Below are 13,157 nucleotides of genomic sequence, written 5' to 3' on the forward strand. Positions count from 1 at the left end.
CTAAAAACCTTAATTTGTGTTCTTCTGAAGAAAGACAGTCATACACATCTTGGTTGGCATCAGGGTAAGTGAATAATGAGAAAAATTTCATTTTTGGGTGAATTACTCCTTTAATCTGATTATTCCTTTTACCCAGATAATTACAATAATCACAGTATTAGTGTACATGTAAATGTAGCCAGTGTTGTATAAGTTACTCAAAAGTACTTCACTACAAATTCCTTTTTTATCATATTACTTTGCTGATTACTTTGTTGAAAACGTAATAACATTACTAATTACTTCACTTTTAAATTCTAAAACACTTTTTTGAAAAGTTAGTTTTTTTTTGCTCAACAAATACAAAAAAACCATATATATATATATATATATATATATATATATATATATATATATATAGTACTCTCCATGTTCATTGTTGCATTCAAGTCATACACTTGTTCCTCCCTTACAATGACTCTTTACAAGGCGTATTCCCTTCAGCTGTCACAGAAATGTACATATGAACATAATTCATGTTTTAAATTATACATAAATAATACTATTTTAGAAATGTGTAGGCCTAAGCCAAGTTGTGTACTTAACTTCAATGAAAATCAGTCACTGTAATTTGATCACTAGAATTTAAAATGTAAAGTGTAACATCCCTTTCTGACAAAAAAAAAAAAAGATTAGATTACAGTAATCTATTATTATTGTAATCTAATTACAATTATTTTTCTTTTATTTACAACTAATTATTTTGTAATCAGATTACACCAAATGCTGGATATGAATAGCCTATATTTTTTCTTATTATAAGTTTTCCTTCTGTATATGAATCTTACAGGGGAGGTTTATAAAATAATTTATATCAAATAATGCCACACCGTGTAATGGTATTATGACTAAGATCTTATAGCATCATCCTCCTCATTGGCAAACCCCATCATCATCATCATCATCATCATCATGATCATCATCAAAAAAAAAAAAAAAAAAACGTACCTCCACTGACCATATTTATCGCCCAAGCTAAAACGACCACAGAAAATAAGCGCAAAGTGTAAGCAGGCACACTAACTCTTGTGTGGCAGTCAGAGCTATGAATAGCATGCGTGGATCACGTGACTCATGTGTTTGTGATGGCTTCCTGCGCTCACTGTGTCTACTCGCTTTGACAAAAACATGGGCTTCTGCATATTCCTGCGTAACACAGACGAACCTCCTCGTAATAGATTCCTTCACATAAGTAGCGGTAGACGCAGAGCAACAAAGATAAGAGAAGAGGCGCAGGTCTGGAGAAGGAGAATGTTTCTGTTTAATTTACCCGAGGACGTGCTGTTCCTCGTCCTGTCCTACCTGGATCACACATCGCTCTGTCGCCTCTCTCAAACGTGCAGGAGAAGCTACCAGTTCATCTCCAGAGACGTAGTTTGGAGGAGAATAGCTAAAGACATTATCAATACTGGGCTGACACGACAAGGATTAGATTTGTAAGGATTTACACAACACTGACTGTGTCGCTAGCTTATGGGTTTCGGCCTAGGCATTGAACAACACAGCTACGTAGACTGCGTAGGACAACGCGCATTCAAATTAGTCGTGACGTAATATGGAAACAGCGTAGCTTGCGATTTACTAAAGTACTTACGCTGACAGTCATGTGTGTTTTGTTTACACGTGCAACCTGCATGTGAGAGGGACTCATTACAAAGTTATGAGAGTATTTAGTGAATGTAATTCTAGTCAGCCTGATTTAACATATTTATATTTTACAGTATACAGTGCTGTGCAAAATGTTTAGGCACTTGTGAAAAAAAAAATCATAGTGAGGATGTCTTCGAAAATAATGCCATAAATAGTTTTCATTTATCAGTTAACGTAATACAAACGTAATTAGGAAATGTAATTGTAGTCAACCTGAATTACATATACACACAGTGCATTCATAAAGTATTCAGACCCCTTCATTTTTTTTTTACATTTTGTTATGTTGCAGCCTTATGCTAAAATGGTGTAGATTATTGTTTTTCTTCACATCAATCTACACTCCCTACCCCATAATGACAAAGCAAAAACTAGATTTTTGATAACTTTGCAAATTTATTAAAAAGAAAAAACTGAAATACCACATTGACATAAGTATTCAGACCCTTTACTCAGTGCTGACAGTTGAAGTCAGACTTTTACATACACCTTAGCCAAATACATTTAAACTCAGTTTTTCACAATTCCTGACATTTAATCGTAGAAAATATTCCCTGTCTTAGGTTAGTTAGGATCACTATTTTAAGAACGTGAAATGTCAGAATAATAGTAGAGAGAATGATTTATTTCAGATTTTATTTCTTTCATCAGTGGGTCAGAAATTTACATACACTTTGTTAGTATTTGGTAGCATTGCCTTTAAATTACTTAACTTGGGTCAAATGTTTTGGGTAGCCTTCCACAAGCTTCTCACAATAAGTTGCTGGAATTTTGGCCCATTCCTCCTGACAGAACTTGTGTAACTGAGTCAGGTTTGTTGGCCTCCTCGCTCACACACGCTTTTTCAGTTCTGCTCCCAAATTTTCTATCGTATTGAGGTCAGGGCTTTGTGATGGCCACTCCAAAACCTTGACTTTGTTGTCCTTGAGCAATTTTGCCACAACTTCGGAGGTATGCTTGGGGTCATTGTCCATTCGGAAGACCCATTTGCGACCGAGCTTTAACTTCCTGGCTGATGTCTTGAGATGTTACTTCGATATATCCACATAATTTTCCTTCCTCAGGATGCCATCTATTTTGTGAAGTGCACCAGTCCCTCCTGCAGCAAAGCACCCCCACAGCATGATGCTTCCACCCCCATGCTTCACGGTTGGGATGGTGTATTTCAGCTTGCAAGCCTCACCCTTTTTCCTTCAAACATAACGATGGTCATTATGGCCAAACAGTTCAATATTTGTTTCATCAGACCAGAGGACATTTCTCCAAAAAGTAAGATCTTTGTCCCCATGTGCACTTGCAAACTGTAGTCTGGCTTTTTTTGTCGGTTTCAGGTTATGTCGATATAGAACTTGTTTTACTGTGGATATAGATACTTGTCTACCTGTTTCCTCCAGCATCTTTACAAGGTCATTTGCTGTTGTTCTGGGTAGGTTTGCAGCAGTATACCGGTTTCACAGTATACCACGGTATGAAAATTGACGGTTATCATACCATGTACATTTGCTTATCTACGGTATTGAGAAAAAAAAATGCAACCTGACGGAGAATCTCACCTGTGCGTGCGCATCTCCTTTCCTCCTTGACTGCCTGTCAGATTCGTCAACTTGTCCCCCACACACACACACACGCAGTGGAGAAAATGTTAGAGAGAAGCGAGATCTGACGTAAGTGAGTGTGTGTGTGAGTTAAAGCAGTGTTTCTCAACTGGTGGGTTGCAGGTCTATTCGGACTGGGTTGCGGACAGCAGGGAAAGAACAATGCCATGGTTCTCCCATTGAAGATATTTCGGCAGCCGCCCAAGTGATAGCCTATTTAAGACTGCTGAGGCAGATTTAATGATAATCTCGCAATCAGCGAAAGGCTTCTCCTCTGCACTTTCGCACGAGTGTAACGGAACTAGCTCACGCTAATCATCTGCTCTGATCTCTGGCATTCACGTGCAACAACTGGGCTTCCCTCAATATTGCGGAGCGCAGACCTCAAAACTGATGTGACCAATTTCAATTCTAGTGAGACTTTTCTAGTTTAAAGCGTTACGAAGGAAGTCAAGTCAAACCTCTCAAATAGTAGGCAGCCCTGACATGCCAAACAGCACTGAGGAGGAAAAGAGCAACACTGTGCTATGAGCAAATTTTTGTTTCATTATACATCATCACCTTTACAAAATTGTTTCACGATTTTACATGAGTAAAAGTAACTGTTATATTTTGACAAAATGTTATAGTTTCATATGAAATAATCTGAAGGTAGAATCTATTAGACCTCATTTTATATCAACAGTGGCATTTGTAGTTAAAATTTCAAGATGTGTTTCAGCTAGTACTTATTTTTTCATAAATACTATAATTTATTATTATTACTATTATTTAAGACTAGCTACACTGACCTAACCATGGTAACAAGGAGTCTTTCCTTCTGTGTAATATGTATGTTCTGTTTGAATTATGTTTGAAATTAGGAAACAAACGGGATAATAATGGGCTCATATAAGTAAATATGCTCTTCAATTTTTAAAAGGCGGAAGAGAAAACTTCCTGTCGCTTTTGTTGTTGACGTCAACAACAAAAATAATGTCACTTGATGATGTAATAATGTCACAACTCATTCACAGAGTTGTCCCTGGGCCACACTTGGGTTGTCTTGGCTGTGTGCTTTGGGTCATTGTCCTGTTGAAAGGTGAACCTTCAGCCCAGTCAGAGGTCCTGAGCACTCTGGACCAGGTTTTCATTAAGGATATCTCTGTATTTTGCTGCGTTCAGCTTCCCTTCAATCCTGACCAGTCCCCCAGTCCTGCTGCTGAAAAACACCTCCACAGCATGATGTTACCACCACCATGCTTCACCGTTGGGATGTATTGTGCAGGTGATGAGTGGTGCCTAGTTTCCTCCAGACATGATGCTTGGAATTGAGACCAAACAGTTCAATCTTCATTTCATCAGACCAGAGAATCTTGTTTCTCACAGGCTGAGAGTCCTTTAGATGCTTTTTTGCAAATTCCAAGCGGGCATTCATGTGTTTTGCACTGAGAAGAGGCTTCCGTCTGCTCACTCTGCCATAAAGCCCAGATCGGTGGAGTGTTGCAGTGATGGTTGTCCTTCTGCAAGTTATTCCCATCTTCATACATGATCTCTGGAGCTCAACCAGAGTGACCATCGGGTTCTTGGTAACCTCTTTTACCAAGGCCCTTCTTCCCCGATTGCTCAGTTTGGCCAGGCGGCCAGCTCTATGAAGTGTCCTGGTTGTTCCAACTTCTTCCATTTAAGAATTATGGAGGCCACTGTGCTCTTGGGAACCTTCAATGCAGCCGAAATTGTTTTGTAGCCGTATCCAGATCTGTGCCTCGACAATCCTGTCTCTGAGTTCTGCAGGCAGTTCCTTTGACCTCATGGCTTGGTTTTTGCTCTGATATGCATTTTCAGCTGTGAGACCTTTGTTGGGGCTTCGTTCAGTTGCGGGTTTGGTTATTAGCAATAATTAATAATTATCAAAGACAACAATTAATTATTAAAATCAATAGAACATTGATTAGAATCAACATTAGCTTATTAATCCTTCAGATCAACAATCATCAAAGATAACTATAAATTATCAAAATCAATAGAATATTAATAAGGATTAATATTGCTGGGGCACCACCCTGGAATCAGGGACTAATAACCAGACAGTATAGTAGTCTTAATATAGATTGTTCTCTTAGGAAAGTTGACATCCGGAGAACATCGACATTCAAAAGGAAAGCCCTTTTGCACAGGGCTGGCAGGGCTGGCATGCAGAACAATGCCAAAACACTTTATGCTTTAAAGAGAAGTTTATTGATGCAGTAATATCAATTAATAATCAATACAATGCAGTCGATAAAGTTCCGGCTTCCAACTACAAACTAAACAGTAACATGATTAGATATGGTAACAGATAAGCCTATAATACATGAGAGGAGGGTGTGTGTGTGTGAATGGGTGTGTGTGTGTGTGTGTATATATATGTAAGGAGAGAAGGAGTGCACAAAATGGCAGGCTTGGCTCTCGTGGAGAGTATGTCACACAAAGTTTCCAGCCAGAGAATGTGGCCGCGAATGTGGGCAGAGAGACTGGTTAATGGCGTCTGCCCATTTAACATGTGTCTCCCGCTGGTACGATAACTTAGGGACAAAGCTGGACTCTATCGCCATGTTATCTGTTCGCCAAATGTGTGTGTGGTTTTGTTTGTGAGGGGTCGTGTGTGTGTGTGCGGTTAGTACGAGAGAGAGAACAGGGTAACGGCACTGAAGCCGGTTTAGCGATCGTGGGAGAGACGGCAACCATTGGTTTTATCACTAAGAGACGCGGTGAACAGTTCGTAATCCATCCGTCGCAGTCGTTGGTTCTTTAATGGATAAACTCAGTGTGCCGGTCTCACCCGCAATGGCGGAAATGCACAAACAGCCCAACGTGGTTGGACGACAACACAGCAAATCTCATTTGTGGTAACATTAAGTTACAGTAATACCTTATTAGCAGCAATGAGCAGACTCGGCGGTTTGTAAACTGTACAAGCAATAACCTTGATACACCAGAATAACACACTATAATAATCTATCTCTGCCCGGACGTAAACCTCTTAAGTCGCATGAGGACGCGGGTAGAATGCGTGTTCGTCCGTCGTTTGACTCCGACTCGGTTCCTCGAAGCTCGGGTGATGACGGGAGGCCGTTTCCTCACTCTGTTTGGAGGGCGGTACAGCGGCTGATTCTCGGCGGGTTGGTGGAGAAGGAAGAGAAATCTTCTTCACTTCTGCAGGCAAAAGGTGAGACACGGATTGCTCGGCAGTCTCCTTCGGATCCATTAGCGTGCTAGGTGGAACACGGAGAATCTCGGCTCGTCCAGCGAGATGGAGATTGTAGGCCAAAGTTCAGGTATGTACGTTACTTCCTTGGGCAATGAGGCTACACCTGGGAACAGCAGGGCTGCAACTAGACGTGGCGCATACTGTCGCTGGAAGCAAGCTTGGAGGAATCTCCAGTGTTTTAAACTCTCGATGACATCATGGTTGAGGGATGCGTTCTGTCGTTTGTTTCATCCAATAGGAGTTGAGAGTTCCATCCTTCAGAATTTCACACCTAGGTGTAAAGTGAGCAAGGCTTGATGGAATCTGTAGTCTGTTTGGACTCCCTTTGTTTGATTTTGGCTTGTTATCAGGCTTTGAGTGTTCCTACAGGCCTTAGTCAGGCTTTATGACAGTGTGTAAGCCTGCCTTTGTCTCTTATCTGAGCACATGAGGCCCAACACCTTATATATAAGTTTTTGCCTTTTCAAATCATGTCCAATCAATTGAATTTGCCACAGGTGGACTCCAGTCAAAGTGTAGAAACATCTCAAAGATGATCCAGAGAAATGGGATGCCCCTGAGCTAAATACCAAGTGTCATAGCAAAGGGTCTGAATACTTATGTCAGTGTGATATTTCAGTTTTTTCTTTGTAATACATTTGCAAAGTTATCAAAAATCTGGTTTTTGCTTTGTCATTATGGGATATGGAGTGTAGATTGATGTGAAAAATAATTGTGTGTGTGTGTATATATATATATATATATATATATATATATATATATATATATAGACATACACAGTGTATAAAATATACACTGGCGGCCAAAAGTTTGGAATAATGAACAGATTTTGCTGTTTCGGAAGGAAGTTGGTACTGTATTTCACCAAAGTGGCATTCAACTAATCACAAAGTATAGTCAAGACATTACTGATGTAAAAACAGCACCATCACTATTTGAAAAAAGTAATGTTTGATCAAATCTAGACAGGCCCCATTTCCAGCAGCCATCACTCCAAAACCTTACCCTTGAGTAATCATGCTAAATTGCTAATTCGGTACTAGAAAATCACTTGCCATTATATCAAACACAGCTGAAAGCTATTTGGTTCGTTAAATTAAGCTTAGCATTGTCTTTGTGTTTGTTTTTGAGTTGCCACAGTATGCAATAGACTGGCATGTCTTAAGGTCAATATTAGGTAAATAAAATGGGAAAAAAGAAACAGCTTTCTCTAGAAACTTGTCAGTCAGCCATTGTTTTGAGGAATGAAGGCTATACAGTGCTTGAAATTGCCAAAAAGCTGAAGATTTCATACAAAGGTGTACACTACAGTCTTCAAAGACAAAGGAAACTGGCTCTAACAAGGACAGAAAGAGATGTGGAAGCCCAGATGTACAACTAAACAAGAGGATAATACATCAGAGTCTCTAGTTTGAGAAATAGATGCCTCACATATCCTCAGCTGAGAGCTTCATTGAATTCTGCCTGCTCAACATCAGTTTCATGTACAACAGTAAAGAGAAGACTCAGAAGTGCAGGGCTTATGGGAAGAATTGCAAAGAAAAAGCCACTTTTGAAACAGAAAAACAAAAAGAAAAGGTTAGAGTGGGCAAAGAAACAGACATTGGACAACTGATAGTTGGAAAAGAGTATTATGGATCTTAACCCCATTGAGCTTTTGTGGGATCAGCTAGACTGTAATGTGCGTGAGAAGTGCCCGACAAGACAGCCACATCTATGGCAAGTGCTACAGGAAGCGTGGGGTGAAATGTCATCTGAGTATCTGGACAATCTGACAGCTAGAATGCCAAGGATCTGCAAAGGTGTCACTGCTGCACGTGGAGGATTTTTTAATCAAAACTCTTTGAAGTAGTTTAAGATATTTTTTTCAAATTCTAATAGTCATTTTTCACGTTATTAATGTCCTGATTATACATTGTGATCAGTTGAATGCCACTTTGGTGAATAAAAGTACCAATTTCTTTCCATAAGAGCAAAATCTGTACATTATTCCAAACTTTTGGCCACCAATGTATATACATAAATACATACATACAGTATATATATTGGATGTTGATTTTTATTTGATCTCATTCAGAATAACCCTGCTGAATAGACCAGTTAAACGGCATGCTATTCTATTGATGGTCTAGGCTGGTTTATGCTGGTCAGTGCTGATTAATTCCTGAAATCTTTGACTTTTCAGCTGATTTAAAACAGCAAAAATGATTCCATTAAGTCACCTCGTCTTTTAGTCACACAAACTATCATTTGTATTTCAAATGTAACAATTTATACACTTTGTGTGCATGTGTTCGCTTAACAGTCTTTACTATCTGCTGTAAGGAAAGTATAGAAACAAGCAGCCTGTCACTTTAACGTCCTCTCAGGCTGTTTCTAAGGGAGAACTTAAATTCAACTAGTTCCCTTAGTTTTGCCAATTATCTAAAATGAACCCAAAATGTACACAGCACAATAATGTTGTATTGTAATAATATTATTGTTAAACCACTAACCACTGATCATTTATCACCAACTGTTTCAGGTGTCCCTCTGTTCCTCTTAAGGACAGAGTGAGGGTGTCCCACAACTGGATCCATGGAGTCTGTCGCAAAGAGGTCCTTTTAAAATGGAAGATTAAGTGAGTTAAATATTATTTAATATTATTTTAACCCTTTTTAAATAAGAAGTGCACTTAATTCAGTTAAGCTGCTTCAAACTTGAATGCAAAAACAACCTGAATCGTACACAAGAGAACTAGCCGTATACAGATACAGAAATGCTCTTGTTCAAGCTAGTGGAATAAAATTAGTGGAAATGTGACCCACCCCTGTCCTTGGAAAGGAAGAAGGGAAAGAAGAATTTTAAAGTAAGTTGATGTCATACTTTTCATTGTCCAACCCCAAAATACATCTTTTTCAGAAATTTAACCTCTGGCTTGAGGAGTGTTGTTGACCTTGCCAATATGGACAAGACATTATTGTGTGTGTGTTTTATTAGCCCCCTCGTCACCTTAAGCCCCAAGATACAGATTGAACTACAGAAAAAAAACGTGTAGGAGTAATTTCCATTCCTTGATTGTTCACCCACAGCTTGTTGCCATGGATACAGCTGGACTGTGATGTGCTGTATATCTCTCAGGCAGCAAACATCAGTGCGTACCATCTGAGAGCTGAGAGGGGAAAGTTGCAGAACAATTGTGTGGCCCTGTTCACAGGACACCAAGAAGATGTGTGTAGATTCACCCTGACAGACACACACCTTATCAGTGCAGGAGGGTAAATCCATGTTCTCTGTTTTCATGCATCATATTTGGTTTTACACCCTTACAATCATGTCAGCGATCATCTAATTTGATGTGATAAGGCAAGAAATCTTTTAACAAGAAACTGATGTAATTTCCATTGAAATCGAGTGTAGATTTCAACTCCATTACTGTAGATTTCTAAACCTAAAATTAATGGCAACATAGTTACACATGCAATGAAGTTTTAGTTTGGTGTCCAGATTCAAAAATAAGTTTCTTTTAGAGTCTAGCAGCAGCCAGTATTCTTTTGTTAAAAAGCAAAACAGGAATGTGCTATTTCTCCCAAATTATTGTGCCACTATTATTTCCTAAATTTAAACATTGTTACTCATTAACTACAGTAGTTCAGCCATTCAGTCCACACTTTGTGGTTTGATTGGGACAGTATGCAGTGGAAAAACACATCATTCTGAACAACTGAGGAGATTTAATATATTTAATTAAAGGAATAGTTCATCCAGAAAATGAAAATTCTCTCATCATTTACTCACCCTCAGGCCATCCCAGATGTTTATGAGTCTCTGTCTTCTGTAGAACACTAACAAAGATTTTTAGAAGAATATCTCAGCTCTGTAGGTCCATACAATGCAAGTGAATGGTGACCAAAACTTTGAAGCTCCAAAAAAGCACATAAAAGTAACCCATACGATTTCAGTAGTTAAATCAGTGTCTAAAGAAGTGATCCAATCGGTTTTGGGTGAAACCGACCAAAATGAAGCTCCTTTTCACTATAAGTCTTGACATCAGCAGTCTCCTTGGCGATCATAATTTCAAGCTCTAGTACACTTTCTAGCGCCATCTAGCTCTGCACATTCGTCAAGCACTAGGAAGTGAAATCAAGCTTGAAATCATGATTGTGCCTAAAGACTGCAATGGCAAAATGCTCAGTGAAAAATCTGTTACAGTTTGGTCTATTTTCACCAAAACAGATTGGATTGCTTCAGAAGACATATTTTGTAATTAACATTTTTTATTGATTCAAAGAAAAAACACAACAGAGAAAAACACAACATATACACACCGAATCAACATTTAACTTTTAACCCTCATTAACATCCCTCCCCAAACACCAACCCCACCCTGCCCCAAAGAACACCCCTGTGGTCACATAAAATAATACACACACACAAACAATAAAATAAAAAATAAATAAATAAAAATAAATAAAAAATAAAATATATAACATGCATAATTAAACTAAACGTCTCCCTCCTCATCCCTTCCCCTAGAGTCCTCCAAAACTGCCAAATACCTACCCCACTTCCTGAAAAATAAGTCCTTCAGCCTCAGCCTTCCATCTATCATCTTCTCATAAGCCGCCACCCTCCCCGTCTCCGCACACCACTCCGGAAATGGTGGCGCTCTGTCTGACTTCCATCCCCTTAAAATAATTTGTCTGCCAATCATCACACCAGTCAGAACCCAATTTTTTTATATATTTGTCCCCCGAATTTATAACTTCCCCATTGCTCAAAATGCAAAGTCTGGGGCAAAGTAAAATTTGAGTGCCCAGAATGTCACGCAAATAATTCTGAATCTTTAACCAAAAATCTTGGATCTTAATGCATCCCCAAAAAACATGGGCTGTGTCTCCAACTTCTGATTGGCATTGCCAGCAGATGGGTTTGTCTTTAAGACCAAGCCTATATAATCTAGAGGGGGTCCAATAAAATCTTTGTAAAATCTTAAATTGCATAAGGCAAACCCTTGCATCTCTAGATGCAGACTTGACATTTTTCAGAATCTTAGTCCACACTCCATCCTCCAATACCAAATTCAAATCTTTCTCCAATAATCTCTTAATAGAAGTTAAAGCTCCATCCCCCATACTCTGAATTAACAGGGAGTAGTACACTGATGCCTCATGACCTTTTCCAAAAGCCGCAATCACCTCTCCCAAAGCATCTGCCTCCTTAGGGGGGTGTGTGCTACTCCCAAAAATAGTACAAAGCAGGTGGCGCAATTGTAAATACCTATAAAACTGAGGTCTGGGAACCCCAAAATGTTGGACCAAGTTTTCAAACGATTTCAACGCTTTCATATAGGTGTGTAGCAACCCCCCTCACAATCCACTTTGGCCAGCAGAAAGGGGACTTGCCAATACATAATCGTGGGTTCTGCCATATGCTTGATTTAAATAAGTGTCCAATTTGAACAATTTGGACACTTTAGTCCATACAGAGTGTAAATGCGAAATAACGGGGTGTAACTTAACTTTTCCGATTAGTTTGATAGATAGCTTTGTAATGGCGAAATAGGGGCAAGAACTGCCTGTTCAATAACAAACCAGGGAGGGGCTCTCTCAGGTGGAAGTGACCAATGAGCCAAATGTCTGAGACTGAATGCATAGTAATAAAACAAAATCTTGGGTAGGCCTAGCCCTCCTTTGTCGATCGGCCTATGTAACTTATTAACATGCAATCTGGGACCTTTACCATTCCAAATGAAGGACTTTGCTATGCTATCAAATTGCTTGAAATAAGAGAGGGGAATGATAGAAAGAGACTCTCTCTGCTTTATATATCTAGCCAAAAGCTTCCCTGCTTTGTCACCCGACTCAAAGTATGACTGTCTTGCCCTGAATAACCAAAACTCCACTTTCCGTGACAAAATAGCGTTATATCTATATTTCAATCATGTCAATTCTCTGAGGTTATCAGCTGACATACAGCGCTTCAGCTCTGCCTCTGCACTTTTAATATTCTCTTCCAACTCCACGAGTTCTCGTGCTTTGGATTTTTTGATGAATGAGGCATACTGTATGATCCGACCCCTAAGAACCGCCTTAAGTGCCTCCCAAGCCACGCCCATAGAGGATACTGAGTCCATCAAAAGATGAAAGTCTCCTCACAATATTATATCATGAGGGGTGCCAGCGGTTTGCAACATCCCTTCAAGATCTATAAAAAAGTCCTGATCATCAGCGTTATGTGTGTAAATATTAGCCAAAATCAACCTTTGCCCTTGAATTTCAGCTAAAACAATAATGACTCTCCCTAATTTATCTTTAGTCTGTTTGAGACATTTGAATTGTAGATGTTTATTAATCAATATAATGACTCCCTTGCTCTTACTTGAGCCAGCACTAAAAAAACATGTCCACCCCATATCTTCCCAAATTTTTCAGCTTCCTGTGGGGAGAGATGTGTTTCTTGAAGAAACATTATATCATATTTCTTATGTTTAAGAAAAGTAATAACCTTCCGTCTTTTTATGGGGCGCCCCAACCCATTTACATTCCTTGTGGAGAGAGATAGTACATTCATATTAACATTTTACATTTTGATATAGTAGAAAAAATAAATTGTCAAAAACAAAATTATACAGACCACATTCCCCATTAGTGAAACAATCAAAC

General features: G+C 39.0%; 1 protein-coding gene across 2 annotated transcripts in view; it reads left to right on the forward strand.

The window, feature by feature from the left end:
• The first annotated feature begins 1,099 nt into the window (after window positions 1-1,099).
• fbxw4 (F-box and WD repeat domain containing 4) overlaps window positions 1,100-13,157 on the forward strand; it is a 50,109-nt gene continuing 38,051 nt past the window's right edge. Inside the window, exons 1-3 of one of the 2 annotated variants that reach the window (XM_051650706.1) lie at window positions 1,100-1,475; window positions 9,038-9,133; window positions 9,585-9,770. In XM_051650706.1, the coding sequence (XP_051506666.1) occupies window positions 1,168-1,475; window positions 9,038-9,133; window positions 9,585-9,770 (590 nt within the window). In that variant the 5' untranslated portion in view covers window positions 1,100-1,167. Of the gene's footprint in view, window positions 1,476-7,198; window positions 8,362-9,037; window positions 9,134-9,584; window positions 9,771-13,157 lie in introns of those variants that run through there. The other variant, XM_051650707.1, reaches the window with a different exon arrangement.

This window comes from Myxocyprinus asiaticus, chromosome 23 (genome assembly GCF_019703515.2).
Source record: "Myxocyprinus asiaticus isolate MX2 ecotype Aquarium Trade chromosome 23, UBuf_Myxa_2, whole genome shotgun sequence".
In the NCBI taxonomy this organism is placed as follows: domain Eukaryota; kingdom Metazoa; phylum Chordata; class Actinopteri; order Cypriniformes; family Catostomidae; genus Myxocyprinus; species Myxocyprinus asiaticus.